Source organism: Tyto alba, unplaced genomic scaffold (assembly GCF_018691265.1).
Source record: "Tyto alba isolate M040663 unplaced genomic scaffold, T.alba_DEE_v4.0 Super-Scaffold_6, whole genome shotgun sequence".
NCBI lineage: Eukaryota > Metazoa > Chordata > Aves > Strigiformes > Tytonidae > Tyto > Tyto alba.
The window spans coordinates 39,196,041-39,222,196 of NW_024881327.1; the positions used below are offsets into that span (position 1 = coordinate 39,196,041).

At 38.8% G+C, this 26,156-nt stretch overlaps 1 protein-coding gene across 2 annotated transcripts; it reads left to right on the forward strand.

Annotated features, from left to right (window-relative positions):
• The first annotated feature begins 6,162 nt into the window (after window positions 1-6,162).
• On the forward strand, window positions 6,163-12,925 carry FGFBP1 (fibroblast growth factor binding protein 1). 2 transcript variants are annotated; one of them, XM_032984387.2, is made up of 3 exons: window positions 6,163-6,234; window positions 9,304-9,507; window positions 10,817-12,925. In XM_032984387.2, exon 3 carries the CDS (start codon window positions 10,838-10,840, stop codon window positions 11,546-11,548), a length of 711 nt encoding a protein of 236 aa, XP_032840278.1. In that variant the 5' UTR covers window positions 6,163-6,234; window positions 9,304-9,507; window positions 10,817-10,837; the 3' UTR covers window positions 11,549-12,925. The 2 variants fall into 2 exon arrangements, with proteins under 2 accessions (XP_032840278.1, XP_032840277.1); XM_032984386.2 differs by having other exon boundaries at window positions 6,166-6,234; window positions 10,813-12,925.
• Window positions 12,926-26,156: the final 13,231 nt, after the last annotated feature.

Here is a 26,156-nt window from a genome sequence, read left to right on the forward strand (position 1 = left end):
TGTTTGTTATTTACAGGACTGAAGTCTCTGTGATGGGTTGACCCCAGACAGCAATGGAGCATCCACCAGACACTCACTCCCCCTCCCCAGTGGGATGGAAGAGAGAACTGGAAGAGCAAAAGAGAGGAAAAATTGTGAGTTGAGATAAAGACAGCTTAATAAGTGAAGGGAAGAGGGGAAAAAAATTGCCAAGTGGTTCAAAGACATTCACTCTACATCTTTCATTAGCAGGCTGATGTCCAGCCACTCTCCAAGCAACAGCTACTCTAGAAAGACTACCCAAAGTTTTAATGCTGCATGCAACATCATATGGTATGGAATATCCCTTCGGTCCCTTTGGTCAGCTGGGCTCAGCCATTCTGGCTGTGTCCCTTCCCAATCTCTTGCCCAGCCCCAGCCTGCTTGCTGGGGAGCGGGCAAAGTGAGAAACAGAGAAGACCTTGATGCTGTTTAGCAATAGCTAAAACATTGGTGTGTTATTAGCACTGTTCTAGTCACAAATTTAAAACACAGTACCATAAGGGCTGCTATAAAAAATTAATTCCATCTCAGCGAGACCCAGCACAGGCTCCTACGCTATAAAGTCCCGTATTTTCCCTTCTTGGTTTCCTTTTCCTGGAACAATTTCTTTGTTCCTGTTTCCATTTTTCTGCTATATATAAAGAGTATACTTGAAATGAATGTTTATTCCATAGTAAGTGCTAGAAACATCTTGCTGCATTTTGAACCAGTGCTAAAACCCACAAAATTACCAGGCACTGATAAACTCATATGAGTTTACACAATATACTTTCCTAGCCAGGGTAGATCCATCTATTCTTCTCTTTCCACACATACATGCACCCCTTATTTCAAAAAATATACAAATAAACTCACTAATATTAATGAACTATAATGGAAGGGAGAAAAATATTCAATGCTTACTAGTATTATATTATATATACATTTGTGTATTTATGCACATGTATATTTATTGGTACTTAATTAATTTACAGAAGAGTTTGAAGATTTATGGAAAGGATCCTGAGAATGGACAAAGACCAGAATTATCAGTGATATCAAAACCAGACTTTTGAAAGTCTGTCTATTCTGACCAGGACTGCATTAGAAAATAGCTAGAAAGGAAATCTAAGTTGGTTTGACTGCTTAAAGTAAAAGGTAGAAAAGATAATTGCTGCATGTTCCTTGAAAAAAAAAATACTGTTGATTATATCAGTTCAGATCAGATGTGGTTTACAGAAGCCCACACACAACCTCAAAAAAAGTAGTCAGCGGCTGGGAAAGAATGTCTTTCTAATATACCACTTCTTGGCTTGTATATATTCCGTCTTCAACTCCATTCGTGTTGATCCTGTATCACTCAGCAACCACACCAAGGTGTGGAAGGATTTCACCACTGATCTAGTGATGTTCCAAACCACATTGTAACCCCCAGCTAATCTGTGTTTCTTTCACCTATGCAGGATCAATTAAAATTTTTGCTGCCTGTAAACGAAGTAATTCAGTGGAGACCACTGTGTATACATCAGAAGAAAAAACTGAAACAAGTGCCTAAGTCATTTAAAATTCCCAATAAGAAAAAAAGTCTTACTTTTATGAGAAAGCGGATTAGAACAAGAGGGCTGAATTTCATTTCTTACCCTTGTCTGCCTGTAGTAACTCTACCAGTATTGCCTTAACGCAAAGACTTTTTTCAGCTATTCATCTGAGTAAGCATATGGGGAGTTTTTTACTGTAATACTTTAATGAGAGATCAGGCATCCATGACAGCTGAATGGATTTTTTGGTTGGCATGTTAAGCTCAATGCTTTTGGTAAATAGCACTGCCCGTAAGACAGTCCCTTGTGTTCTAGTGATACGTGTCTTATGATTTCATGTAATGTGTCAAATTCTTCCTTCTCATAGATACGCATTACTTGCCATTACCCTGAGTAGACTCCAGTCTAATAGCAGGCACTAATTTACAATGGCATCTTTTTATTATTTTACTAATTTTATCTTTCTGTAAGAGAGCAATCCTCTGTATTTCGGAAGCTTTTTTGGTCAGACAGACAGGATCTTGCATTGCTCTAAGCTATGAAAGTCTTAGTAGACTGAGTTGGCAATTAGTCAATAGTTACTTCCCCTGGCTGCCAAAACAACTTGAGCAGGCCCTGAATATAGTCAATCTATGCTAATAAATCAAGCAGCCAGCCTGTGCAAATAAAACTGCAGGACAATGAAATGATTGTGCTTGGAGAATCTTTAGCTGTGATTGAGATAGAGAAGTGATAACTTCCATTAGAGCTAAAATTAAATTAAAATATGTAAAATTCAGATTTTGAAGTTCTTCCTAATATAGGAAAAATCAGTATGAAACACATGTTAAAGCACAGTATCCCTCTATTTTACATGTTTTTTCTTCCAAGGATTGTTTTGGGGGTTTGTTGTTTTTTTGGGGGGGAGGGGGGGATTGGTTTGATTGGTTGGTTTTTTTGTTTGTTTTTTTTTTTTTTTAATATAAAATATAGCCTTTGTATTCTGTGAAAGCTAAATCCTAAATAAGAAAATAAACAACCAACCAACCCGACTTTTTTGTATCTATCAAATCTCATGTCTCTTTTTGTTGACCCTGTAGCGTTATCAAGTGCAAATATGCAGGGACCAAAATCTTAGGATCTGCTTGGATTGGGATATATTTTGCACCAACTGTTGTATAGTAATGATCATCTGTATGATGGTATCAGCATTAACATCCTATATAGAAGAGGGTAATCATGTTTAGTTAACAATGGCAATTATTTATACTTCTTTGTCTTTGAATTGTTTCAAAATCAAGGAAAACTTTCTTCCAGGCTGGTTCAACATATTTTCACAGTAAAAATAAGGGAGAGGAGGCATCTTATATTTTCCTATCCTTGTTTCAATTCGGAAGGTCTCCTCTTGCTAAGGCAAAACACTCTGTAAACTCCATTTGGCATCAAAGTTTTCTGTCTCCTGTATACATGTGATCCATAGAATTTTCCTTTGTATTATCTAATGAAAGAAAATGGATTTCCTCATCATTTCAGAAACGCATTCCTAATGGTCGTGCTCCATCACTGGCTTGGATCTCTTTGGGTTAATTAAAACCACTTATATTTTTCTGAAAACACTGCTGCTCTTACCTGCCAAGATAAAGCAAAAGTCTGCAGGTCTGAAACCAAACTCTCCCTTTTCTGAGGGCATGCAAGAGTGTGTTCAATAAGCAGCTAGGTAACAGATTAACAATTGCTGACTGCCGGGGGGGGTTGGACCTCTGCTGAAGAGAAACTACACCTTGGCAGTAATGAATTTCAGGATATTTTAATCAAAACATTGCCAACATAATGCAGCAAGTAAATGAAGAATAACACTGCAAGTAAATGAAGAATAACACTGCAAGTAAAAACTCTGTAATTCATAGATGAGGAAGGTAATCAGCAATACTAGGGCTACAAATGATGGATAAAATTAAGCTGTTAGTTTCACTCATAGCTAACCGTTGTATGAAGAAGTTCACTTGTTGTATGAAGAGTTCACTTATTTTACTAGTGTTTCAGGAATTTAGTTCTTAAAGGAAATGACTGAGCATCTGCAAATGGGAACCTCAGGATGAACTGGAGTTTGCTATAAAATCACCTTAACATTTAGTCTTGTAGGGTGCTCTTCTTTTTATTAGCTTATAATTAATATACAGCAGTTATACAGTTTCTGTTGTTCTGTGATTAACTTAAAGTTAACACTTGTTTGGAGTAGCTAGTTGTTGTTTCTTTCTTACCTGGGTTTCATGATACCAGTTTTCACTTGGATGCTGTTCTGCCAAATTCAGTTGTCAGCTTTGGCCAGCTTATGAAATAATTGGACGCTTAAAGACACAGTGGAGAAAGAATCTGTTGCCTTTTTTTCATACTTATTTAACTAATATGAATCTAACTCTAGGTCAGAAATACCTGAAAATTATTGTTAACTGATGACTTTTCTTCAGCCTTCTTTCAAATAATTATTCCTCCATGTAAAATAGCAAACAGATCTTAGTTCACGGAAACCATCATCACATTTTAAATTAACTAGCCTCCTCCAAAGAAATGCCAGTAGGCTATGGAATATTTTTCTGTAGTGTTGGGCACGGGCGATGTGATACAGAGAAGCTGGTATTGGTGCCACTGTCTGTGTGACAACTTTTTTGTTGCTATGTAAAAGGGCTTCAGCATTTAAGGCTGTTAACTTACTCTCTTTTGTATATTCTAGATTCACAGAATTAAAAAGGAAATAAAGTTACAAGTTCCTTGCCTGAAGCTTGTTTACCTAAGGATGGAGGTGAGGTGGCAGAGAACAACCCACCCCCACAGCAAAAAGGATATTTGCACTTGGAGGTAGGGATATGACTGACATATTTGTTAATATACTTAGCCTTTCAGCAGGTATTTTTAGCAAATGGTGTACACCTACAACCTGTAGATGATTATGTTAGATTTTGTTAGTAAACAGCACATGAACAGGCTAGTCTGTTTTAATTATAGCAAGAATTGCATATTAATAATGTGTGTACCTATACACTGAAAATGTCTGATTTACATACATTCATGGTATTTATTTACTTGCAGGGAACACCTGGAATGCTAGTCACATTACAAACAAAAGAAACCCCACAACCCCCACCCTTGAAAGTAATTGTAGCTTAACATCATCCATTTATTCAGGCTGTTAATTTTTAAAGGAACTCTAGATGTAGAGTCTTAATGTCATTCTTTCATCAGGTCTTGAAGCAAATATATATTCACTTCTAGTGTATATGTAAAAGTAGAAAGTGAGTTTATAACGCACATGCCCAATCCTGTTCTTTTAACAAAGTTTGCAAACTCACTTGGGAGCTGCTGTGAGGTACAGTGTGCCAGTGACAGTTTCCAAGGAAGCCTGCGTGCAAATTGTTTAAGCTAAATGGAATATTGTGACAGAGGGAGTGATTCTACACATGTCCCTGGAGTTCCATTAAAATCACGTCCTCCTTTTATATCCTTGGAACACTACTTGATGCAGTGAGTCACTCTTCATCAACAGGCTTGCTTCAATGCTGCAGGCCGGGACTCATGGACATTAATTTGAAATGTAAGCATCTGTTCACTTCACTGATGCTGGATCTGTTTTAATTCACTCTGACTAACCATTTGCACAGAGAACAACATCCTAGTGTCTATACGTATGACTGACAGATAGCTGGTATTCTTATGTGGAGTCATATTTGTAGGTGGTCAAGGGAATTCAATGATCATTTACTATTTGTAAATTAAATTAACTTTTTACTGTTTCTATATAAAAATAACTTTTTATTCTGTGTGGAAAAAAACCTATAAATGAGAGAGCCTCACAATGTCACATAGATGACACCACAAGCAAACTGCAGTTTGCAAATAATGCACCAATGCAACTAATAGTTTAAATTATAATAATTTCCTTTATAAAAATGCATTCATTTGAAGATAACATATAAGCAGCAATAAGGACTAACTTAGAAAATACTGCATTTCTTCCACAGCAGTAAATCATAGTTAGGAATAGGCATAAAACTTCTTCCTCTCCTTGCTTGAACAGCAGAAAGATACCAGGTAGATTTAATTATAGCAGTTCTAATGAAAATTTTAAAATGCTGATTAGCTGTCTCAAGTTTCAGTCAAAAGACGGCAGGAATATGTCTGGATTAAGATTTTCCATAAAAAACTCAGATTGGGTTTGGGGCATCCACTTCTGTAATTCTCAGTGATTACTTTTATTAGCTAGTGTTGCCAAATGTTTTCTGTGCCTTTCTATTTTAATAACTAAACAGCTCCCCAGTAATTTGATCTTGCAAATTAGCTGTTCAGATTTGCTATATGTTGCATGGATCAAATTGTCTTTCAATTACTAGTCTTCACTGTTCGTTCTGCAGCAAAACAGCCTATGGTTTACATGCAAACAGCATTTCAGCTCAGCAAAGGGCAAGACTAAGGTATATTTTTAAATGCTCATGAGAGGAAAAAAAAATACTGGAAATCATATTCTAAACAAGTTTTTGCTGCATTTTTTTTTTTGTTGACAATTATGTGCTAATCAAACACCTAAGAACTGGAGGTCCTACTTTAATTTTGCATGCTTTCTTTTCAAGATGAATGTTGAAGAAAACAAATGTTCTGATCACCTGATGAGGCAGCTCCCAGCAAGATTATTGGGGTACAGTATGAAAATGCACTATATACCCAGGTAGGTAAAAGGCATCCATAAAACATCAGTTAACGTGTAATTAAAGCAAAACAAACCAAAAAGATATTCTGGGAGCACAGCAATAAAACTGCAGGGTATCCAGGCCAACCTCCATAGACTGAGAATACATTTTATGCACCTAAATAAGTAAATCTTGGGTTACTGGAATGTTGAAAACATCTAAACAGGTTAGGCAAGAGATCCATCTGGGTAAAGACAGATCATCTCAAAGATGTAATCACCCATATCAACAAGCACTCGACTACAGAATTCTCTACAGAAGTTTCAGCATGCTAAAGATGGGGAGAGCTAATGTGTGTCCAGTCTGCCATGACCTCAGGGAGGGAATATCAAAACAGCAGAAAGGCAAATCTTCTCTTGCACAGCCTATACTCTTTGTGTTTCCCCCATTGTTATGAAGCAGATAGACTACACTGATATGTCCAATCAACAATGGGGCAGCTGAACTGAGACTGACATAGAAACCTATTTTGCTAGGCAAAGCTGCCAAAATAGGCAATTTTGGAAGTGATGAACACCAAAGGGCTTAAATATTTTCAGTACATTGTGACTAGTTTCACCACCAAATGGTATCTTGTAGAGATCAACAAAAAAACCACTGCAGCATCATCTACAAGAATATTCCCCTTCCAGGTAAAAAAACATCTGGCATCTCCTAGTGAGTATTTGTGAAAAAGTCTATGGCAGAACTGGGACAGGAACATGTAGTTCCTTACTGCAAACCTCGTGCTTGTTTCCATCAGCCACGGTTCCTTACATACTTTGTATCCTTTTTGTCTTTCCTATTTGTAGATAGTTTTCAGCCACAGTAAGGAGATGTGTGTTGATGGTTTTTTGTTTTTATTTTTGTGATATGTCTGAACCAAGCCCCTGATCTGTAACACAAAAATCAAAGTATAGAATCACAGAATCATTGAATGGGTTGGGTTGGAAGGGACCTTAAAGATCATCTTGTTCTAACCCCCCTGCCATGGGCAGGGACACCTTCCACTAGACCAGGTTGCTCAAAGCCCCGTCCAACCTGGCCTTGAACCCTTCCAGGGAGGGGGCAGCCACAGCTGCTCTGGGCACCCTGTGCCAGTGTCTCACCACCCTCACAGTAAGGAATTTCCTCCTTGTATCTAATATAAACCTGCCCTTTTTCAGTTTAAAACTGTTACCTCTCATCCTATCACTACTTGTCCTGATGAAAAATCCCTCCCCATCTTTCCTGTAGGCCCCCCTTAAGTACTGGAGAGTCACTATAAGGTCTCCTTGGAGCCTTCTCTTCTCCAGGCTGAACAACCCCAACTCTCTCAGCCTGTCCTCACAGGGGACGTGCTCCAGCACCTGATCATCTTCGTGGCCTCCTCTGGACATGATCAAGTAGCTCCATGTCCTTCTGGTGTTGGGGACCCCAGAGATGAACACATTACTGCAGGTGGGGTCTCACAAGGGTGGAGTAGAGCTGGAGAATCACCACCCTTGACCTGCTGGTCACATTATACTATGCTTACACAAGGCAATGGGGCATGACAAAGACATACCTGAATTAGTGCTGGAACCTGAGGTAGTATAGCCACTTTGGCCTGATGCTGTCCCCCAAGTAATTAGCCCTGATGAGAAGCTCATTAGCTAGGCTACATTAATGCAGCTGCACAGATTTGAGGATCCCTGCTAAATACTAATACTCCAGATGATACTGTGAGTACTACGTGGTGTTTAGGATTCCTGAGCAAGATAGTCCCTCCCTCACTTATCTCTTACATTATCTTCATTCCCTGATCTCCATCCAACCTGACACACTGTTAAACATTTTTTGATACCTGAGCCATCTTCACCCCTATTTATTACCCCTTGCCGGTGCTAACCACAAATCTTTCACATTGTGTGGACTGTTACTAACAGTTTCATACTAACTTATTCCAATCAAAGGCACACAAGGCAGATCTGATGGCTCAACTTGATCAGAAAGTATCAAAAGTAGATGAATGTACATAAATTGATTAGGAGAGAGTCCTGGCACACATATCAGACCCTTGTATTTGAATTAAATTAATCCAATTCCCCACATTTCTGTCATGCACTCATTGCGGAATTACACTTTTTATTTCTTTTTTTGGCTTCTGATTTCACATTAAATTACCAGTCTCCTCATCACCAAACCAGTCCAGACAATACCTTGCCTATAGCTTTGTCCCTTTGTCTCATTCCATTTATATCTGATGGGAAGGAGACAAAGAGAAAGACCTGCCTATATCTTACACCAATCTCTACCTTTATCTCTTTTTGCATCCCACCTTTTATTCTTGTATTTCCCAGGCATATAAAACAAATGTCCCACTTACTTTTCTCCAGTAAAACTACCTGACGCAACCAAGCTACAAAGGCACTAGTTGCTCTATCCATTCTTCAAGGGTTGCCTATTTCCAACTCTGAATGCATTTTTATATTTGTCTAATACTTGCTCTTTCACTGTCATTATGTTTTTTGGGTTAATATGCATTAGACATGGTCCCAGAATGAAATCTCATGATGTAACCCACTTCTGTACATAGACAAAAGCTGGCAGAGAGGGAAGAGCATAGATCAGTGCTGTGCAACTGATCTCAGCTCTTAGAGCCCATAGAGTCACTAATTCTGAGAGAGCTTGAATTTGCCTCTGACATTTGCGTTTATGACCATCTCACCATAATGAATGCTGTCCTTAATGTAAGGGAATTATTCATTTTGACTTTTAAATGTTCTCCAATATGTTTTTGTGACAAGAGGTAACAAAATGTTCAAAAGGTAACTTTGAAACGCTTTGTGAAAGAGTTTTCATTTCACAAAGAATCACTGAACACTACTACCCAAATTCTGCTAAACACAATGGTAGTGCAATTTGTTGAGGGCATTGCAGGATACATCCTTCAGTGGCTGGGAAAAGCTCTTTTAGAGAAGCTTATGATCTAATAAAGTTCTTATCAACGTTCATGAAGAGGGAAGGACTTGGCTAAAGTAACATCTAATTTACACAAACACACCTTGTCACCCCACCATAGCTGTTTTTTTTTTTTTTGTTCTGAGAACTGGCACTTTTCCAAGGAGGTGTGTCAGAAGTAAACGAACCGGGCACTGAAGTATCCTATTGTGTTGTAATAGTCTTGCTGGAGAACTGAAGGTGTGTCTGTGCCTTTATAAATGCCATGCTGCTTTTACAACTACCTCTAATTCTTTTGGAAGAGAGCTGCATCAGGAGTTGCATTTGGATATCTATAAGGCCTGTGCAAGGTATGTCTTTTAGTTATCTTACTTTTGCACTGTTCCTCTTGCAACAGAGGATTACTGTAACATCATTATTTGTTTTAATGTTATTAGTTGCTGTATTTGCAGCAGAACTGTGAATACTATATGATGTTCTCTAAAGAAGGTTTTATGGAGTGAAAATCTCTGTGTATTGTGTAAGGCATGAAGCAAGTCAAGTAAGAACTATGCAGAAGTAGGACCTGCTCACATCTGCTGCTATGTATTTTAGATTCTAAATTTATGTAACTGAAAATATTTGCAGATAGTTGAGTGTTGAAATAAGTTCCTTATTAGTGTGCCTACACATGAATTTCTGCTTTCTAACGCAGAAACTTGGCTACAGAAATGGCTATGATGGAAAAATACATTTAAGGATTTGATCAACTAAATGCCAGATTTAAACCCTCTACTATTGTGGTATGCTCTGATCCTGAAAGCTGCTTCGTAAAGAGAAACACTTACAGAAATAGATGTGCTCTTTGCAGATGCAGAGATCAGGTTGATAATAATGATTTGACAGATATCTCCATTCCAAAACTGAAGTTGCATATTTGTCCCTTGAATTTGGTAGCTTTAGACACAGCCCTATACACTGCAAGTGTCTTCAAAAGCAAAAAGATAGTTCTGTTTGTTAAGCAGTCAAGGCAGAAAAGAGTGCATCAATAGTTACTTTGGTATCTGGAAAGGCTACTATCATTATTTTTTTCAACAGAAAACTGAAATACTGGTATAGTCAATGAATTAAGACAGTTTTCTGGATGCCTAAGAAATGATTTTGCTTATCTTGAACCAAATAGTTTCCTTTCTGTCTGGCGTATTTTTGAATCATAGCCAGAGGTTGGAGTCAAAACTGCTTATGTGCCATTTGCAAAATGGGAGATCATAGGAGCAACAACTGCTTTATGTGGTGTATCTTAAGATATCTGAGATTGACAAATCCCAGGTTCAAATTCATTCTCTGACTGCAGAAGAGATTTTAATTAATGTACCTCAGTCACCGGGCAGTGGTACATCCTGGGAGTGATTATATTGTGTTCCACATTGCATAGATAATTAAGTCACTGGATCAGAAGGACTTACTCCATAGCCATCTACAGTTCTCAAGAATACATAATGGTTCTAGAAACTAGCTATTATTCACACAAAGGACAGAGGATTTTGCCACTGACATCACTTTAATAGGTATTAAATAGCAGTGCAATACCATGTCCAAAATACTGCAACTGTCAAGTGGAGTCCAGCATTAAGTGGAAAATGTTTTCTATTTTTGTTTGTTTGTTTGTCTTGAAGGCAGATAACAACCAAAACAGACGTCATGAGGATCAAAAGCTTTGGACTTCTTTGTATGTTGATTCTGGTCTCCCAGATGCTGCTAGCCAACTGTGAAAGACAGAAGGAAAGAAAAAAGGGAAGACAAGTCATAGAAGACGGTGGGAAAAAGCAAACTGAATCTGAAAATGAAAAAGGGCGGAAGTCAAAAGGAGGAAAAGCATCTCCTAAAGGCAAGTTTAAAAGCAAAGAAAATGCTGAGTGCACCTGGGCAGTGACCGAAATGAATGCTGCTACTATGCACATAGAGTGCAAGCACGGTGACAGCGAGTTCTGGTGCGAATTCTCTGGAGACCCTTCCACCTGTCCACAGTATGCAGCAAACCAGAAATCCTACTGGAAACAAGTCTCCCGATCCCTAAAGAAGCAGAAGCAGATTTGTCAAGACCCCAAAAGTGTCCTGAAATCTAAAGTGTGCAGGAAAGGCCCACGGAGTGCTCATCTCAAGTTGGTCAGATCAAGCCTACTACCATCAGTGGGTCCTGTGAAAGGGAACACAATTCATCATGAAAAAGAAGTTCTTCAGACTCCAGCAGCTGCCTCTGTGACTGAAAAAAAGCTAGAACACAGTCCTCCAGACTGTGTTGAAGACATAGATTATATTGATCAGAAAAAGGTGGCTGAGGAATACTGTCCAGAGAGCTTGCTTTCTTTCTGCAACTTTTTTATCACAATGGTGCAAGACAAAAAGTGCTGAGGAAATGTTTCTAAAGCTCTGTATCATGAAAGTCCAGTCTCATCTAAGTTACTGCAACCTATATCAGATTTTATTCTCATGTTACATAGTGTATATAAGAAAAAAAGGCATATATTTTTCTGGTTTTGTATATACACAACAGAGTACACTTGATGTAGTTGAAGATGTTACAGATTTTATTTGCACTTAGATTGCTACACAGGTGTTACCAATGGATGTTATGTATTCTACACAAAAGTATATTAGTCTCCTTGCTCCTCTTTGAGCTGTGCTAGCCAAAGTGATGAATTCAGTGCTATGCACTCCTTGGTTCTGTACTTCTGTACAATACTTTTGACCTAAAAATTATTAAGAAAAGTAAACTTCAAAATATATTCAAAATATTCTCTCTCTCTCTGTGTTTAACTATATTTCTCTGTAAGTGCTAAGCCTTTGTCAAAGATTGATCTTTCACAGGATCCAGGCAAAATGTTGCTTATAAAGCAGTTTTAAAAATACTTTTGCAGCTTTACAGACTTCACCTTTCTCAGCCAATGCAAGCAATAATGTGATAGGGAACTACATTATCATTAGTTTTTCATGATCATGATAATGAACAGAAAAAAGGTTTTCAGATTTTTCCGTAATTTTGCAAAGCTTCAGCTTTCTACTCTCATTAAACGATGTCAGAAAACTTTGAAAACTTCAAGTTTCTCTTCTTCATGAGTATGAAACACATTGTACTCATTTTCTGGCAGGTAAACAGAGATGTAGAGATAAAATGACTTGCACAAGTTCATTCATGGACCCAGGACTGGACCTCTTACTAAAGCATTTGTGCTTAACATTGCCTGTATGTTCTTTTGAAGTTCCATTTCATGTTTTCTTTATGTATGGACAACACTAATAAATACTTTTGTATGCATTAGACTTCATCTGTAATTAAAAAAAAATAAATCTGACCTCTACAAAAATAGAGATTTTAGAAAATGTAAAGCTTAATAATGGCAACTGAGCTTTGCTAATATTTGAAACTCTAGCTGAAAAAATTTAATATATAAGTTGCATTTTTTGGCATGGTCTCCTACCACAGCAGTTCACTGGGAGAAACTTGAACTTTAATGAAATACAATTTTCCTCAGCTTTTCTAGCAAATTAAAATAATATTTCTATTTCTTGAGAGAATATAGGCAATTCCCTTCCATAATTATCCCACCGCTAGAATATTTGAGAAAATATCTGTAAGATGTTATGAGTAACTCAACTCCTGCAACTTCCTTCTATCCCTTCATTGTCACATATACTCACTTTCATTGAAATGAGTATGTCTGGGGAGGGCATTTTAATGTTACTCTGTCTTGTTTCTACAGAAATAAAGGCGCTTACCATTATTTAATATGATTAGTATTTTCTTTACAATGAAGAACTAACTTAGGAAAAATACTTAAATTTAGGTGGAAGTCCTCAATAAGAGAGGAAAGTGCTACTAAACACATAGCTTTGTTTTTTTTTTTTTTTTTTTACTTGTTAGTAGGAATCAAGCCTTCTTACACGGGGTTGAAATTATTTTGGCAGAGTTGGGAAGAAGGCATGGCATCAGGTCAAGCATTAGCTGCGGTATTTTAAAGAGGATAGTATTGTAGAGGCTCTTGTAAGTGCTTCAGATGATATTTTGTTTGCTACTTACAATATTGCAACCTCTGTGTGACCAATACCTTGAATGTGGGATGCTATTAGTCAGGCGAACTTTTTTTGAGAAAGATTCAGCTGTATTTTACCAAGTCTTAATGGCAAAAAAAAGAAGCAGGTTCTTCTTACTGAAGTTCCAGTCTCCGCACGTTCTGTGGAAACACTGAGTATTACCCAGTATTACTGGCTGTTAACTTAGACTGATGCCCATGGCAAAGCGTATTTCCAGTAAAAAGGGCATCAGTACTAACTTCTGTGGAGGCTGGAAGACACAGCCATTCTGGTGATAAGCAGGGTGGAAAACCAGCTACCAGCTCCTTATTATTAAGGTTGCTATGCTAAGTGTTGAAAGTGCAGGTGAGTTCTAGCTGCTAGACACTTTGTGTGTTGGCCTATTCCATTTCGGATTAGGAGATTGTTGAGATCAGAAAGCCAAAAGGTGCAGAGGAAGGATTAGGAGCACACATTTGGCTCAAGCAACCATACACTGTAGCAATTATTTCCGAGTATCTAACCCCGTACACAGACACCTGTATAATAGTCACAGATCACAACCAGAGCACTGGGCAGGCCTGGCTTAAGAGGCTCAATTGCTGCAGATGTTTTGGAAAATGTGCAATCCTAACTACCCTTAGCTGCCATTACCCTCACGAGTACTACAGTAAGTATTTTGTTGCCTGAAGCGTGATGTGCCCGGCTCTGAGTTTCCAGGAGGCACTGCTCTCCCTGGGGCTGCTGGCCAGCCAGGCACACGGAGTTTGCAGTGACATATCCCAGAGCAAATTCCAGCTTGGGATTCCAGAGCTGTGAGTTACATCTCCATGTGCAGGACTGTCAGGACCTGGATCTGTGTGTGGGAGCTGCGTGCTCCTCTTCAGGGATGCATTACATTTTTGCTGCTTCATTTTCTTGTTTTCTTTCAGGACTGACTTTTGTCTTCAGGTGTGGCTCTTTGCAGGAGGAAAACGATGCTCAACCTGAACGGTTCCTGGGCACATTTCACCTGTGATACATGCAGTCGTGCCAGTATCCTACAAGGACAGTGTGGAGTATCAGGAGAAAAAGGAGATCTCCATGCAGCCTTTTCCTTGGAAGGTGGGTTAATATGAGAGTGAAGATATCAAAACTGTCTCAGCTAAAGGATGGGATTTTTAACATCCATGGGTGTGTAGTTTTGGCTGTTCTTCAGAAGGGCACATTTCAGAATAGCGGAGTCTGAGGCAAATCTATCTGGAGTTTAACTTCACAAACAGCCTTTGCCATAATTGCACAGACCACAAGTCTACAGCTAGGTGCATCTAAGTTCTCACTGCACTTAGCAGATCTTGTATTTCAGTCTTACACCTACAAAACAATCACTTGAAAGCAAATACATGAAAGTCACTTTTTTCTGGGCATTTACAGAGACAGTTAGGTCAGTATAACTTTGGAGCTTCTGGAGTCAAGCTAGTTAGGATAAATAACACATTGCCTGGCATTCTTCATCTTAGGATTTGTGGTCATTATGAAAAAGTTTACAGCTGAGATCTATTCTGTGCCTCTCTTCCTTAGGTGCACCAGTTGTCATTGTGTCAGAACTTCATGTTTGAATAACTTAGAATAATGGTGGTAGTGACTTTTCTAAAACCATCTATAGTAGGACAAGGAGGAAAACAATGAATGGATTTAAATTATGTCTGTGCATCCCAAGTCCTCTGCCCTACTATAGTGAAAACATTAGGATCTCTGCTTTCTTAGCATCAACCTGAGTTATGGAAAATCAGCCCCATTTTACACCTCGGGAAATGAGGTGTAGGAAAACTGGATGAACTTCGCAGTCATGGGGAGAAAATCCATGGCTGAATCAGGAAACAAACAGAGGTCTTCAGAGTTCCAGGGGCCCCCTTCTCATGCCTCATGATTAGATCATTCTGAAGAAGGACTACATGTATTCGTTCTTGAAAATATCCAGCTAACTTCTAGGTATTTTAAAGTTATTAAGAATATCTTTGGGGAAAAGTAGCTTACTTTCTAGGCAGTATAGTTTGTTTCTCCAAACAACCCTGGGTATTATAATTTGAATATTCACTGGGAAAGAAGGATAGGGCTTTTGAAGATAGGAAACTCATTCTAGCTTCAGAGGTAAAGAAGTTTCAGGGAGTTTCCCTGCAATATGGAATACTTACACATTTGATAACTACTTTAGACTATATATGATCTTTTTAAGTGAACCCAGTCCCCACATACTCCCACAAATTCTCACACTCTCACCAAATTTTGGAGAGTCAAAAAATTGATTTTGTTTTTAAATGGGGAGAGAAAAATTTGAAAGTAAGAGTTTTTCCAAAGTTATCTCCTAATATATGACAGTGTTATCTAGAAAATTTTAGATGTATCTTTATATTTACTAGGAAATGGGGAGGCATTGTTAATGCCCAGCATATAGCTCTGGCAGTGCAGTACTACTTAAGAATCTGTAAAATTTCAGCTTCTTTAAAGTTATTTTCTGCAATGTATTTTCTACTCACTTTCACACACTATTTCATTTGAATGAGTTTCCGTTCCTTTTACAACATCTTTATTCATTTACCACTTTGACAACAGCACAGATTACATATCTAATCTCCTATGTTGCATGACTACTTGTAGGAGAATAGAGCTGAGTGACTCAACCTTCCTGCTTCCAGGAGTGCCCTACCCTCCTCTTCCCCCGAGGGGACCAATGAGCACCTACCGCCTGATATCACCTCACCTCAGTTTGACCAACCATAGCAAAGACTGAGTGTTCAGACAAGTCACATTTTACATGGCAGTGCTCAATCCATGTAGACATAGCTGAACCTAGATAATAAATTCCACTCCCTTTTCCACCTTTACCTTATTTATTTTTCTGATGCTGCCCTGAGCAAGGCAGCTCAATACTTGTTTGTAGCCGCTGTACCTCACCCATGCCTTTGCCTGGTTTTCATTCCATTTCAATACACTATATTGTTTGTTCCTCTAGGCTATTTCCAAGGGTGATACCACTTTGATTAGCAGGCTGGGAACTGATCAAATGGAAAAATCCAGCTTCAAGGATGGGAAGTTCGGCATGTTCCAGCCTGCAGAGGTTCCTTGCAATCTTGTCACTAGTGTGGTGGTCCCATCCTATCCCTGGCTGAAGCATGCACAGCTCCTGCCTGTTAGCACCGTAAATGGTATAACAAATCCTATGGATCTCACAACCCCTGTAGGTATTCCTGTGTTCTAAGATGTTTGAGCTTCTTTCTGCTCCCTCCCTTGAAAGACTAGGGGAACTTTGAACCCCAGCTGCAGTCATCATCTCTCTTCAAAGAGCCAGAGAGCAGACAGCAGGGTGCAAGAAGCCTGGTAGTGTTAGAGTTACCAGACACTGAACACCTAGAGGCTTTGAAAGGATATCTGGGTGCCTTGCTTGCTCCTTCCATTGCCATTACTGCAGTGAGACAACATAGTGTCATGCATAAAGAGAGGAGACTGGCCAAGTCACAAAGTTTTTTACCTGTTTGTAAAGCTATTGCTAGCAGAAAAGGATGTGTTAGGGTCCAGTTTATCTTTTTAACAAGAGTTATGTAACAGGTTTCTCTGGAAACATGCTCCTATCCATTTAAAGTGTGTGCTTTATTCAGCTGCTAGAATGTCTTCCAAATTTGCTTATTGATCCCACTAGAAATAGGTGTTTTAAGACAAAGAAGTGATAATGAATAGGTGGAAGGACTATGAAGACTTCCCATGAAGTTGTTACCTGACTGCCTCTGTCACTGATCGTACCAGGCCCCATGTAGAAATGAAAGACTTAATTAAACTGAAGCTCCCAGTGGACCATGGAAGTCTCACACTGGTTTTCAGGCAACAGACAGACACATCAAAGGGACTTTGTTATATAATGAGAGCCTGCAACATGTTGAAAACTGTTTGTGAGTGTGTGCATATAAGCACTCTGTGGTGCTTTGTGCATGCCGAGGAAGAGGAGAGTTGTTCCAGTCAGCCAGAATGTTTGATGTTAAGATGAATCTTAAAATCCAGAAATTACAATATTATCTGTAACAGGAATGTATTCTATACATCTGTAATATGTGCACTAATTATATATAATGAGCATGCTTAGATAATAGAATGCTACTTAAATAATGTCAGTTACCTTTACATCTCTTGCCTGAAGGTGATGTGGTTTCTAGAGTCACTGTAGAGGTGGTTGTGATGCCTTGGAAAATCTTGGACTGCTTTTGGGCTATTCCACAGCAGCTGAATCCCTGCAGATGTACATGCCATGGCAGCTGTGTTCCTACTCCTCGTTCCACAGGGCTCTCCAAGGATGCCTGCAGTTCTTCCCTGTCGTGCAAGCTTCCAGGGCATTTTGTGTCTTGACTCTTATCCCTGCAGATATGAACATGATCTTTGGTCTGTATGTGTGTCAGCCTATAGACCCTAGTGTTCTATAGGGAGGACTCCAGTTAAATGTTGATCTCAGAGACTCTATATTCCTCAATTGCATGTGCAAATGACAGAAGTGAGCCAAAGAGGTCAGTTTGTGGACAGAGAAAAGTTGGGACATTAGGGATGCTGGTTTGTGTGAGATTTCAGATGACATCTTGTCTCTGAAAAAATCCTCACACAAAGCATTCGGAGTTGCATGAGCAACTGATGGGGTGATTGGGTTAACAATGCTCCACTTGAGTTAACAATCAGGTTGCTGGTTGTACAGGGTCATTAGAACTCCTAGGTTACTATTATTGTAAGAATTAAGATGTTAGCTGATGGTGTCCTGGCCAATGTCCAGCCAGGTAATTACACTCTGCTGCCCAAACTCTTAGAATTTCAGTCAGATGCAGCTTTCTTCACCACCTTAAACCCTTTTTCCTAATTTTTTTTTTTTCTTTTTGAAAACTAGTACTGCAGCACTGAGGTCACCTTAATGCCTGAATTTAGGCTTTAATAGGAGCTGATGATACTAGATCATGCCTGCATGGTTCATCTGAATTATCACCATGCTTGCTTCTGTAGGCAGTTGTGGCAAGAGCATAGCTAATATTTCTATTAGCATATTAGCTTCAGTTTTTGGAAGCAGGGCAAGATTTACTTAGCGATGAAAACTAACTCACTTTCCTACAGAGCACCAGTCTTCATATCATCCTTCCTATCTCTTGCAAAAGAGTGTTGAATCTGGCTTGTCATTTGCATCTGAAAACTCTGTATTTGTACTTTCCTTCAGAGACCCTGTGTTTTCCTCCTGAGGACCACCCATTTACAAAAAAACACTGTTTTCAGGGACATATGTCTATTTGATACTAATTGCGCTCCTCTGGATTTGTATAAATACTACTCAGAAGTAAATCTGGCTAATAGCTTATCATTAGGATTAATTTTATTCATTGAAATACCCACTGTTATTTACTATTGACCAGTAAGCCAGAGGTGGCCAAATAATTAACTGCTTTCAAATATAATTAATTTAATAACTGAAAACAGGACGAAAAGAGAAAATAGCTAAAGCACAAAAAATTACTGTCAGCAGCTCTTTCCACACGCTTTGCTAATGTAAAGGAGTGTTGTATCCTTTAGGCTTCTTCACGAATACAAGACACAACTGCTGCACGAGTTCAGAAAAAACTCCAGTCAGTATGACCCCTAAGTCAACATGACCCCAGTATGACTGCCACTGAGTCAGGTAGATGAGAACTCATGAAAATTCATAGAATGGTTCTGGAATCCTCCAGAAACTGGAAGTGTTTATGTGGGTGTATGGCTGACCATAAGCAATACAAACAATTATTAAATGGGAATCCAACCGGTTCCTGGATTCTGAAAGAAAGGATATATTTTGCAAAGCCAGTCTATAAACTTAATCAAACTCCCTTGTAAAATTTATCAGCCTGGTGGCAAATCTACTTTATTCACTAAATCAACCAAATAGCTTTAATTTACAAGCAAAAGAAATAAATTTAAAATTTTGGGCATCTTAAAAATATTTGTATTCAATTATATAACCAGTCATGTGAACAGAAATGTATGGTAAAAGGCAATTTAGAATTATCTGCTCACATAAACTATACAAATTATGTAAAATAGTTGTGTGTCTAAAAAGATCCCAACATATTTATTCTGGCTGGTATTTTGATTAGGACATCCAGTTATCATGAAGTGTTATTCCCACTCTTCGTCTAGTTGCTCCTGATTTTTGTTGATGATGGGAAGTTCTTAAGGGTGCCATTCCCTTGTAGCCCAGAGCCCATATTGTTTGTTGGTAGTGAGTAATATTCTCATCCAGTGGCAGCTATCATGTCACAATATCCTTCCTCATTTAAGTTCAGAAAGAAACAGACTTTACTGTTTATAGTAACACTTGAAATGTTTGTTTTCTTTAGGCATGTTCCCACTAGTTTAAATGTTCTCATTACTGCAACCAACTGTGATGAGTTACTGCTCATCATAGTCACCTCAGATTTCATCTACCAATTGCAGGCATGCAAGAGACTACAAGACATCTGCTGTTTGCTAGAAACGCCTTGTCGTGGATGCAGTGACACACTTCACTCATAAGACATAAGTAGCAACATGTTTATTAATATGCAACAGTGATTTAACAAGTTGCATAGTAAATGGGATAGTGGTTTAACAAGACTTGATGGCAAGGTTCACTTGGTATTTACTGCATAGAGGAGAGGGTCAGCTAAAACTGTCAGGGAGACCCTCCCATTGAGTCACAACTATTCTAAACTCCTCAGAGAGGAGTCTAGGTGCATCTGGACCCACTTGGTCAATGGCTTATGTCTAAAGTATTATGTATTTGCACAATCAATCCTTTGTATCAGTCAGGATTTCAAAGTTTAGCATGCTATTAATAACTTACCAACCAGCTATTGTGGCAAGGAATTTCTCAACCTCGAGGAGTAACCTCGAGAGGTGTCCCTACTCAAGAGGGCATCCTGGCATGTAGCCCAATTCCAAATAGGGTAGCTCAATGGGCCCTAGGCTGTCTGCTATTTATGGAGTAAGGTGATTGACCTATAGGCAGGGAATACAACATTACACACCTTTGAGACTAGGCAATCTTACAGTCCTATTTTGTCTCCTGTATTTGGGGTAATAAGTGTTTCCAAATGTCTCTGGTCCTCAGAAGTCAATCAATAGGGTCTAAAACTTCACCTCTGGATTCTGACTGTTATAAGAAAAGATATTTTCATGGAATCTGGGAGTCTTTGGATTTGATCCATCAGCTGATGAGTTAGAGGTAGCTGAATTATGCTTCGGAGCTCTGATGGAGGATGTGTAGGGCTCTTTTTACTGTGTACCATTTCTTCATATGGTACTAAATCACCAAACACACATACTGCTGGTGCACAGGAAACAACAAATAATGGGCACAATCCGAGCAGTGCATTGGAGTGTAGATCATTCAGGGACTGAAGAGGCTCCAGGCTGGAGGTGTAAAAGAAATCTCCTTTGAAAATCACTGTATTACAACAATTACCAGTGCACCTCCTGTACCAAGTTGATTTATTGCATGTTGGATATGCATCTGTCTGGCAACAAGCAGCACATATGAACAATGCTTTCTTTGCTGTTTCCAGAAACCAGCTTGCTTCACTGAGATTTGTGGAGACCTCCCACTGAGATGCTAGTATGCCGTGAAGTCTGTCTGATGAAAGCATCATTACTGGTGAGCTGCCAGGTAAGCTCCAGCCTGGAAAAAGAGCTTGAAAAATATCCTTTTTCTCCCACAAGAAAATTCATGTTCCTCTTTTGTGGTCAGCATTTCAAAATCTGAGCAACAAATGCAACAAATGAAGCAAGCTGGCGATCCCGGCCACCATTATATGTAGACTTTTGAAATGCACATGCAGTGACTTCAGTTTTCTGCACAATTCAAAAAATTTACTGTCTTCTACACCCACACTTAAATCACTCACACTTGAATGTTGCACTGAAGCAATATCTTCCCTGGCCTCACTTTTGCGTTAGACTTTCAGACTGTACTGACAGCTGAGCAGGTCTGCAGTACCCATCCTGCCTTACGGACAAAGCACCATGCCCCAAGGAAGTTCCCAAAGATGGAGGTGAATCCCTTCCATATGCCTTGTACTTGAACTTGACCCATACTTGTCACTGTAAGGAATAGAATCATAGAACTGTAAAACCATAGAATCATAGAATGTTTTTGGTTGGAAGGAACCTTAAAGATCACCCAGTTCCACCCCCCTGCCATGGGCAGGGACACCTTCCCCCAGACCAGGTTGCTCCCAGCCCCGTCCAACCTGGCCTTGAACCCTTCCAGGGAGGGGGCAGCCACAGCTACTCTGGGCACCCTGGGCCAGTGCCTCACCACCCTCACAGTAAAGACTATCTTCCTAATACCTGATATAAAGATGTCATCAAAGGATTAACGTCTGTAAACTGATTTTTTTTTTTTTTTTTTTTTGTGAGATGCAGGCATTTCAACACCATAGATGTGTGCTATTGTCCAAGGTCCTACAAGTCACACATTGTGTTTCTGTTATTCCTGTGCTACTTCCACAAAAGACTAACCAAAACACATAAAATAACCACATGGCTTAAAAGCAGCACATTGTCGACAGAACCTGCTGATCTTGATCCTGTATTCAGAAAATTAAAAAGTTAAAGCTGAAGCTGACAGCTCAAAAATCTAACATTACTCACCCATTACTTGCTTAGTACTATTGCCAGAAAATTGCTGGTAGTATTTTCAGGAAAAGGGCCTTTACCCGAGGCTATCTTGTGAACTTTACAGGCAGGACCGTCCCAGGAAACAATGTTTTCTAAAGGGAACAGTCTGTACTGTTTCAGTTGGTAACAAGAGCTGCAGTTTTGTCGAGACCTGTGTTGAGATAATATGTCCATGACACAGAAAACTGTAATTACAATAATACAAGTTCTTTACATCTTTATTATGCTATTCTGTTATTGTAAATACTAATACATACATATTACCAATAAACCTGTAACATTTAATTCAAGCACTGAATTTGGATTTAAATTCCTCACATCTGCCAGTATGCTGAGCATCACAAGCATGTGAGTATTTGGAGGGTGTTGCTGGGAGCTAAATGAGAAAGCAGTCAGAGAAACTGGCTAATCCCATCTCTCGTGACTGCAGTTACTGCTGCAGCGTGCCTGATGAAACCTTCCAGCGATTCCATACTTTTTTCCAAGCATTAACCATTTCTATGGTTTATGTATTTTTATGGGTAACCAAAAATCCCGGCAATCACACCAGGAAATAAAATTCACCACTATCAATGGTGCATCATATTTCTTCACTCCTCCTCCAGCTTTTTATTTCTGGGAAATACTTGGTCTCTGGTGACAGAGCTCCTATCCAGTCCCTCAGGGATTTTTTCTTGCAGTGGTTCTTGTTTTCCCTTCCTCAGGTCTGAGATGCTCGAACAGGCCCAGGGAATGAATGGCTGATGCCCTCTTTCTCTGGATAGTCTTCCACCGCCAGCACTGCTCTTCAAAAGGGTGTCCATCACGAATTCTGGCACACCGTGGACCAGGCTGCTGTCGCACAGTCACTACATTAAGGGTGCCACTCCATCCACACGCGTAGGGGCCGGACTCTTTGCTGGTTGGACTCTGAACTGGGGATGAAGCAGCGCAAAAGGCTGGGTTCTGTCTCAGTAATGATTAACTGGAACATCCCTGTCAATACTCTGCAGACTTTTAAACTGAATTCAGGTAATAATAATAAAGACATTCTTGTCTCTGGCTAGGGGTGTTTTGCAACACACTCTACTGTGGGTTAATGAACTAGTGGGTACTCTTGGGACAGCCCAGGCATTTTCTACTTTTCCTGCCATTAATATTTAGTGCAGCTCACCTGCTGCTGAAAATAGTACAGGAGGAGATATAGAAATAATTTCCTATCCATTTTCAATTTACTACAACAAGCTTTATCATACCAAGTCTTGGCCAAAGTAACCTTTCCTGAGCTAATTGAACATAATGTCAATGAAAAGAGTGGCAGTTTTAGAAATGCAGACTGGTATACTTCTGCTGTGGGACTGTATAATTTTTGACATTGTAATTAAAAAGCAATTACTTTTGCACTAACACAATTTGCCATGCTGTACATCCCCAGATCAAAATCAGTCATCTCCCAGTAAATGATGTCTGTGCCACTTACTTTAAGGTAATGTTGTGAGACTGTGAACACAAGCAATCCACACCAAAAGGACATGGAATATTAAGTGATTTTTCTCCTTTATGAAATGTCAATTATCTCCTTTTGACTTCTATGTTCAGTTATATCCAACAGCCCAAATGCTTGTGCTTTCCATCTAGTTTACTCATGGGCATCTCCGTTGTCCTGGAGGACTGAGTAGAAACTAGTCATAAACAGTAAAAATTAGTAGAATTATGGTCAGATAGAACATGTGTGGCACTTGAGCACGGTTGGGGAGTTAAAGAGAACTGTAGAGCAACATCAGGTCTATAGCTATGTTTCCATGACTTTCTGTGCTTCAGTTCAATGTTTAGATTAGGAAAGAACTGAAACATTGGTAAAGAGGTCTTTAACTTGCCAAGATTGTTGTTTTTCTCTCGGTAAATTGAGAGAGTGGGTATGTTGATGCTGGTGAGAGCTTTTCAGTTTTCAGGAAAGCTGATAAGTAAAGCTTGAAACACATAATTTGTATTTGCAGGTATAGTGCTATGTGTCTTTGTCTCAAGAATGTTGGCGTGCCAAAATGTGTGGATTAGAAAAGAAAAATCAACTTGTAGTTTTGTTAAGCTAGAATGTTTGGGCTGATAATTAAAGGGAAAAGTTACTCTGTAATCAATTAACCATGGTAGAGTGATAAGAAAGTATTTGGGTGTAAGTTTGAAAAAAAAAATCTTGCATACTATAATGTGTTAATTGATGCCATGATGTTATGAAAAAAAAAAAAAAGTATGAAATAGATTAAATGAAAGACGTATTTGAAAGAGCGGTTCCCTGAAACTTCCCTGCAGCTGAGTATTTTGACCACAACCATTTTTGCTAGTTAGAGTAACAACTGAGTTGGTTTTCAGTAGTAGAGAGTCTGCCTCTCGACTTTGCTCCAACAAACCTGTGAGCACTTTCTGTAATAATTTTACTATGACTCATCAGTGATAAAACACAATAAAAGCAGGGATTGAATTTCAGTCTAGATATGTCAGTCTAATCCAATAGCCAGTATGCCATGGGGGGATATAAAATGTCTATTTACACTAAAGGAATGATAAAGAATGGGAAAGGATGAAGTAAAAAGTCATGGATTCTAGCAAATGTATCATCCTGAAATGTTTACAGAACTTGATCTCTTTAATTCACCAAAAAAAGATAGTGAGAAGTGTCTGGATTAAATATTCCTTTCAGGAGGAGAAGATACCCTTCCCCACAACAGAAAAGATCTTTAGCACAGGATTCAAGAAGAAGAAGTTGCTAGAACATGAATATAGGCAAAGTATAATGGTGCTGAGTAATTACTAGGACAACCTATGATGGTAAGAGTGGGTGCTTCATCGCCTCATGTTATCAGAGAGCATGAGGCTAGTGTCTCTCTGCAAACAGTGCATTAGCTTAAAGCACAATTTGAGGAAAGAGTAGAGGCACGATATAGGATGAAGCTACATAGCTGCAATATTCATAAGATCAGCTTAGATGTTATGATAACCCTCATGATTTTAAAATTTTAAAATATCAGCTTATTGTTCTTCCCATTCAGGCAGCCCATCTCAAATCTGGAGATTAAATTGTTTGCCCAGTGTCACATAGCAAGTCCCTAGTAGCCATAGAAGTGAATCCCTATCTACATAATATATTCAATACATTTACAGGTCAAAGATAAATGGAATTGATTAATGAAAAACAAAGGATTCAAGCATCCCAGGACTTGCTTAAACTTATCAAGCCTTATGTTACTATTTCACTTCTTCATGTGAAACAGCCCCATATATCACATAGCAGAAGTGTGTGGTATTACTCATGAAAGTTATTTCCTGCATCCTGTTTTTAGTAATATTTTTAGTATAGGGAATGAGCTATTACGCGTACTACTATTTTGTTTATTTCTATAATTTATTTATGTCTAAACTACTTCTTAGTCTTTTCTTAATGTTTTCCTGCTGTAAACCAAACACATAGCCACATGCTGAAGTTGTTGAAAGTCTGACTTCAGGGGAAGGAAAGCTGGCTCCTTCTGGTCGTCTAACATATGTATTATAGCAGAAAAATAAGGTTCTGCGTAGGGCTCATTTTCAAGAAGTTTATTATCTATCCCAATGCAGCTCCAACTGACTGGTTAGTGAATTACACATCCCTTCTGTGTCTGACCCACAGGGAATGTAATATTGCTACTGTTCTCAGGCAGAAGACCTCAAGCTCCTAAGGTACAGACCTCAGCTGCAGAAGTCCCAGGTCTAATTGAAATGCAGGGCTATTGATTTGATTGATATTTCAAGAAGAGTAGCAATGGAAAAAAGTTTTTCCCTGGAGTTTGTCCTGGTCCTGTGCAAACCTTTAGTGTAACTGTCCTATATTGACTAATTTCCGTGTTTTCAATTTCAGTAAGAGAATAAAACATTTAAGCTATGCTTTAAGCTATTTGAGGTGTAAATATAATTTACACCTGCTTGCATTTTTATTCCATTAAGCAATAGGAAAGAAATTATAAGATTTTTTTCATGGTGGCATCAGGCAATTTTGGCTGTGCTTCTGTAACTAAATTAGCAAAAAAAAAACCTAAGGAAGTATGTCATGTGCACAAATAAAATCCCTAAAGCAAACAAATGTGATCTCAGTCTTGAAAATGGAGTCAGTCAACAGAAAACAAGATATGAAATAGAGGCAGAAGATTAATAACAACTTTTTTTTTTTTTTTTCTCCTCTAGCACAAGATCAGATTTTTAACTGACTTCATTTGATATACTTGAAAGACTGCATTATCACACAGTCAGTTCC